The sequence below is a fragment of the Crocuta crocuta genome, unplaced genomic scaffold (genome assembly GCF_008692635.1).
Source record: "Crocuta crocuta isolate KB4526 unplaced genomic scaffold, BGI_CrCroc_1.0 scaffold29, whole genome shotgun sequence".
Taxonomy (NCBI): Eukaryota; Metazoa; Chordata; class Mammalia; order Carnivora; family Hyaenidae; genus Crocuta; species Crocuta crocuta.
The window spans coordinates 3,280,123-3,286,738 of record NW_027533280.1 but is presented as its reverse complement, the minus strand read 5'-3'; the positions used below and the strand labels follow the sequence as shown (position 1 = coordinate 3,286,738).

Genomic DNA, 6,616 nt, shown 5'->3' with positions numbered 1-6,616 from the left:
AGCTGTTGATTTTTTAAATTTTTTTTTAACCAGCCACTTTATTGAATTCCTTTATTATTGATAATAATGTTTCAGCTGATCTTATTTTTTATATAATTATATATTCAAATATGTAGTATATATGGTTATATATATAGTTGTATATTCAAATAATGATAATTTTGCCTCATTTTTTCCCTTTACCTAATCTCATTGACTGCTGCTTATAAAACAATTAAATATGGTGGTAAAGTAGGCATCCTTCTCTTGTAACTGGCATTTATGGGAATCCTTATTTTGCTTTATCATTTAAGCATGATATAGGCTTTTAGGGTGTTTCTCTTTTTGTAATTACAAAGATTTTAAGGAAATACTCATCTATTTCTGAGCTTTGGTGTTTTTTTTTTTTGTTGTTTGTTTGTTTGTTTTTGAGACAATGCACATGAGCAGGGAAGGGCAGAGAGAGAGGAAGACACAGAATCCCAAGGAGGCTCTGTGTTGTCAGCACAGGCCCGATGTGGGGCCTGAACTCATGAATTATGAGAGCATGACCTGAGCTGAAATCAAGAGTTGGATGCTCAACCGAGCCACCCAGGCGCCCTATTTTTGGGCTGTGATCAGGAGTGAATTGGTCATACATTACTGGTTATAGTCAAAGACTAGGAATAACCTAAATGTTCAACTATGGAGGACTAGTTAAGTAAATAGTAGAAAACCATGTCATGGAATAATATATAGTCCTTAAAAAGAATAACATTTCTGTGTGCTAATTTGGTATAAGCACCAACTTAATATAAAATGAGTTTTTTAAAGAACACATAGTATATAGAAAATTCTGATTTATTTTAAAAACTTAAAATAGAGGCTTCTGGGTGGCTTATTTGGTTAAGCATTCAATTTTGGCTCAGGTCATGATCTCATGGCTTGTGGGTTTGAGCCCTGCATCAGGCTGTGTGCTGACAGCTCAGAGCCTGGAGCCTAGTTTAGATTCTGTGTTTCCCTCTCTCTCTGTCCCTCCCCCACTCAGTCTCTGTCTCTCAAAAGTAAACATTAAAAATTTTTTTAATACTTAAAACAGTGCTTATTACGTAGTGATTATCTCAGGAAGGACCTCCAAGAAGAGATATGGCTTTTGGGGAAGATAACAAGCTCTATAGGTCTGGGATAAGAAGAAAATATACTATTCACTGTATAAACTTTTTTTTTAATTTTGAGGGGAAAAACACTAGTTAAAATGTCTCATGGTTTCTGCTTGTAACATGTAACGTTAATTTTTATTTTTAAACTACAAACTTTTTCCCTCTGACTTTTGCAGTGGTAGTTCTTGGATTGAATTTCTGAATAATGAAGATGACCTTAAGGATATCTTTTTACAGCTAAGAGAAGGAAACCTTGTTTGTGCACAGTACCTTTGGCTTCGACATCGGGTAATATGTTTTGTGTTTTGTTCTTAATGGCTTTGTGGCTCCTGGTATAGGTGATTGAATCCGTTGTCTTCACATGGATAAGAAGGGTATCAGGTATGAGTGTGTAATGGAATGTTTGATGAAAGTATCCTGATATTAAATTACTGGTGAAAATACCTCAGAAATATATTTTATCTCATCATTCAGAATCTAATTAACTCCTAAACTTAGTTCAGAAGGCAATATTCTGGGGTACCTGGCTGGCTCAGTCAGTAGAGCATGTGACCCTTGATCCTTGGGGTTTTGAGTTTGAGCCCCATGTTGGGTACAGAGATTACTTAAAAACAAAATCTTTAAAAAAAAAAAAAAGAAGGCAACATTTTATTAAATGATTTATTAATGGGCTTTCTTAAATAGTATTGCAGCTCAGGTTGTGGGAAAGGATTGCCCATTAACACTGCTACTCTGAATCCTTTTTTTCTTTTTTCTTTATTTCCTCAAGTTGCAGGAGAGTCTGGTTTTGGTCTTTCCAACAGAGAATCTTTTTATTTATCTAAAAAAAATTTTTTTGATGTTTATATTTGAGAGAGAGAGACAGAGACAGAGTGTGAGCAGGGGAGGGGCAGAGAAGGAGGGAGACACAGAATCCAAAGCAGGCTCCAGGCTCTGAGCTGTCAACACAGAGCCCGATGCAGGGCTGGAACCCATGAATGGCAAGATCATGACCTGAGTCGAAGTCGGACATTTAACTGATTGAGCCCCACTCTGAATCCTTTCATTGTTGGCGGATATAGGTGTGATGTCATTAATGGACACATTGCTAACTAGGATTTGTACTATGACCTCCTGCTAGGTTCTTCTTCTCTGCCAGTTCCCCTGACACCTAATTTTTTAGTTGGTACTTTTTACCATGAAAGCTCATGGAGTTTGTGGCTGGCTGCCAACAACTCATCAGTACAGAGGAAATCACCCTTAGTGCTCATAATTAAATTAGTAAATTATTTGCTAACAAATCTTTTCATGTTGGGAGGCTGTCATTTTAAATCTGAGAGATCTTAATTTCTCACCCTGTATAATTTAGGCAAACTTTGAAAGCAGATTTGATGTGAAAATGCTTGAGAACTTGCTCAACTCAATTTCTACGCCAGTCTCTTTGCAAAAGCTTTGTCCATGGCTTAAAAATGATGTGATCCCATTTGTGAGAAGGGCTGTACCTGAAGGGCAGGTGAGTTGCCTTCAGTATTTCCATTCTGGATCATCCGAGTCTAGTCTTTGCCTTATGTCATAGTAAATTGCACTAACACCAGTTAGTTCTTTTAATGTCTCTGTTGAAAGATTATCAAGGGGGGTTTTAAATTATTCCAGTGGTTATCTGCTGAGTATTTTATTTTTAAATGATATGTCTATTTCAGAAAATTCTTGCAAAATGGTTGGAACAAGCAGCCAGGAACCTTGAATTAACTGATAAGGTAATACCAGTAAAATGTACACTGAACAGACATTTCATACACTCCTGGAGGCATACAACGTCACATTTAATGGTTTCTATTACTCTTCACAGGCAAACTGGCCAGAAAATGGACTTCAGCTGGCAGAGGTATTTTTTACAGCAGAAAAACCAGATGAGTCAGTGTTGGTGTCCTGTTGGCAATGGATTTCCTTGGTATGATCTGGAAAATGTATTTTTAGTAATAAAGCACTCAGTTTATGTCAAAGTATTTGTCTGCATGTACTTAGAAATATACCTACTCCTTAAATTTTCTGAGTTTTTCTTTCATGTACTTTTAAAAGTCACAAAAGGAAAAATTTTCTTTTTTTTTCTTCCTGATTCCCCTGTCACAACTTCAGCCTATTTTAATGCTGTTTTTCTCTATTGATCCATCCAAATGGGAAACAATAGATAAACATACTCCTAAGTAGTGTAATTGGGATGTTCTGGATTGGCAGCATTTCATCATCCTGTGAAACTTAATAATGCATTAGGATTAGTTTTCGCATTAGGATTAGTTTTCAAAGACTTTTTTAAACCAGCAAACCACTCCCAGTTTTGATTGGATTTCTTAGATTTCCAATAGCCATTATAGCTTAAGTACCAGTGAATTTTTTAAAAGATGAAGTTGAAAAGAAAATTCTGGGTCTTTTTTGACTGAAAAAAAATAGTAGTGCTAGAAAAGGAACTAAGCTCAGGAATGCTGATGTTATATTTGATATTAATTTGAGGTTCATAAACTGAATTTATAATTTGGCTTCTCAATTTCTTAATTTCTTTTTCCCCTTAACTTTCTAAAAACTAGAAAGCATTCATTATATTGAAGAAAAAAAGTAAAGTACTCTTATATTTTAAATAAGTTTGTTGGAGTGCCGTAAATTTGTTTATAAACTAATATGTGAGACATCCTGGTACAATTTCAACTTGAAAATAGTAAGGACTTAAGTACCAGAAGATGTGACTTTATATAAGGTCATAATATACATTATGAAATTGCATTGATCCCTTAAATTTCTAGAGCCTCATAATAAATAATAAACTCCCTCTTACTTTCTGATACAGCACATTCTTGCCAGTAATTGAACTTACTGATTATATACGGCTAAAAATTAAATGGGAATTTTTTTCTATACATTTCAAGCATATTGATGTATGTAATCAATATATGTTATATATAATGTATATTGATCATTATAATACATTTTTCCATAGGAGAGCTTTTGCCTCTTGCTATAAAATACTACTTTTGTCTTTTCCCTGTTAATTGTCTTTTATCAGTATTGAGAATTCTGTTCTTATATATAAGTTTAGAACATGTTATAGCTTTATGGGGCGCGTGGGTGGCTCAGTCTGTTGAGTGTCCAACTTTGGCTCAGGTCATGATCTCACTGTTCATGGGTTCGAGCCCTGTGTCGGGCTCTGTGCTGACAGCCAGCTCAGAGCCTGGAGGCTGTTCAGATTCTGTATCTCCCTCTGTCTCTGATCCTCCCCAACTCACACTGTCTCTCTCAGAAATAAATAAAAACATTTAAAAAAAAAATGTTCCAGCATTATATCTGATCTTGATCTGTATAGATGGGACATTGAGGGCCATCTAAGTGAGGTTTTGTACTTAAGTCTAAAAATATTACATTAACATTCAGGGGTGCCTTCCTGGCTCAGTCGGTGGAGCATGCAACTCTTGATCTCTGGGTTGTAGGTTTGACCCCATATTGAGTGTAGAGATTGCTGAAAAACTAAAATCTTAAAACAAAATAAAAATAAAACATTTAAAAAGAAATTACACTACAGGAAGTTTTTCTGCATTTTTTTTTTGAGAAAATTGTTTTTAGATTTCTGTTGGATTCTGATCTGTTAATTTATACTTGTTAATGAATTAAAATTCTACAAAATTTAAAGGCTTTAGGTGCACATTTCCTCTTATGACCATAATCGTGGTTATGTCTTATTTTATCTGACACAGTTCTTTTTTTTTTTTAAGTTTATTTATTTATTTTGAGAGAGACAAAGACAACACACCTGGGGAGGGGCAGAGAGAGAGAGAAAGAATCCTAAGCAGGTTCCACATGGCCAGTGCGGAGCCTGGTGTAGGGCTCAAACCCACGAGGCCACGAGATTATGACCTGAGCTGAAACCAAGAGTCAGACACTCAACTGACTGAGCCACCCAAGCACCCCTTATCTGAAATAATTCTGACTTTTTATATGTTTCCCTCTCACATTTCTATTTTAGCAGGATTATCAAAATACAGAGGAAGTATGTCAGTTAAGGACTTTGGTAAATAACTTGCAGGAGTTGATCACATTGCATAGGAAATACAACTGCAAGTTGGCCCTCTCTGATTTTGAGAAGGTAAAAGTCTAGATTTATCAGAAGTATTATTAGTTTTTAATCACAGCCACTATGGCCAGAGCTTGCATCTATACCATCTTTCTTTTGCCATCCAGGAGAATACAACCACCATTGTGTTCCGGATGTTTGATAAAGTATTAGCCCCAGAGCTGATTCCTTCCATCTTAGACAAGTTTATAAGAGTTTACATGAGGGAACATGGCTTGCAAGAGGAGGAACTTCTCCTGCTGTACATAGAGGTAACTTCTTTAGATCTAATCTTTTTTCCTTTCCTCTGTGCAGTGTGTCATTGTATTAAACATTTAACCTTTAAGAAATGTCATACTTTACCATTAGGGTTTATGCAGCATGTTGTATTGGCCTAGGTTATGTGGGATAACTGCCACTGACTGATGGTAACCTTGGGCAAAATGAGATAATATTAGGACTTCCTCCAGATCGTTCTTGTGAAATAATAGGAGCATAAGCTCAATAAATGTTAGCAGTTATTTGCACACATTAAAAAACTGCAGTAATCTTATTTGTAAATTCTTCAAGAGTGTTTCCTTCTTAAGTTTTCTGTACCATACAAAAGGCCAAGCCTCTGGCAATTTTGTGTTTCTTGAGTATTGTTTAACATTCATGGCTAAGTAGTTTTTTGGGCTTTTTTTTCCACATCCATAAAAGCTACTTAACTATATCCATCAGTGTTCTTACTTTTTGTGTGTGAGAGTTTTAAATTTAAAAAATATATATCTTTATCATCTTTTAGGATTTATTGAAGAGATGTAGCTCAAAATCCACATCACTCTTTGAAACTGCATGGGAAGCAAAAGCCATGGCGGTAATAGGATGTTTATCTGACACAGATGTAAGTACATAGTGACCTTTTGAGCGTTGCATCTTTTCTTAAAACTTTTTCTCTGATCACAAAAGCAACACATATTTGTTAAAATTTTTCTTAATGTTTTATTAATTTTTGAGAGAGAGACAGAGTGTGAGTGGGGGAGGGGCAGAGAGGGAGACCCAGAATTCGAAGCAGGCTCCAGGCTGTCAGCACAGAACCCGACATGGGGCTTGAACCCACAGACCGTGAGATCATGACCTAAGCCAGGCACCCCACAACACATATTTGTTAAGGAGAATTGCTGAGGTTTGGAAAAATAATTAAAAAACACCCCAAATTCTATTTTCTTTAATTATAAGAAGTAAAAACTTTCTTCTTCCCATTCTTAGAAGAACTACCATGGATGATGGGGTGCATATATTTCTAGGCTTCTCTATGATTATACAATTATGGAAACATTTTTTAATATAACACACTTTTATTTTGCCTTCGCACTATTACTGGTCACCATTATAAAAATATGAATAAAATTGTGAAAAATATTTTTAAACCAAACTAGAATCT

At 35.5% G+C, this 6,616-nt stretch overlaps 1 protein-coding gene across 1 annotated transcript in view; it reads left to right on the top strand.

Moving 5' to 3' along the window:
• Nucleotides 1–6,616, top strand: part of KNTC1 (kinetochore associated 1) — a 72,881-nt gene that overhangs the window by 24,589 nt on the left and 41,676 nt on the right. The window contains exons 21-27 of the mRNA XM_077748064.1: nt 1,295–1,406; nt 2,467–2,610; nt 2,798–2,854; nt 2,947–3,048; nt 5,107–5,226; nt 5,322–5,465; nt 5,978–6,076. Coding sequence (XP_077604190.1) covers nt 1,295–1,406; nt 2,467–2,610; nt 2,798–2,854; nt 2,947–3,048; nt 5,107–5,226; nt 5,322–5,465; nt 5,978–6,076 — 778 coding nt within the window. The remainder of the gene's footprint in view (nt 1–1,294; nt 1,407–2,466; nt 2,611–2,797; nt 2,855–2,946; nt 3,049–5,106; nt 5,227–5,321; nt 5,466–5,977; nt 6,077–6,616) is intronic.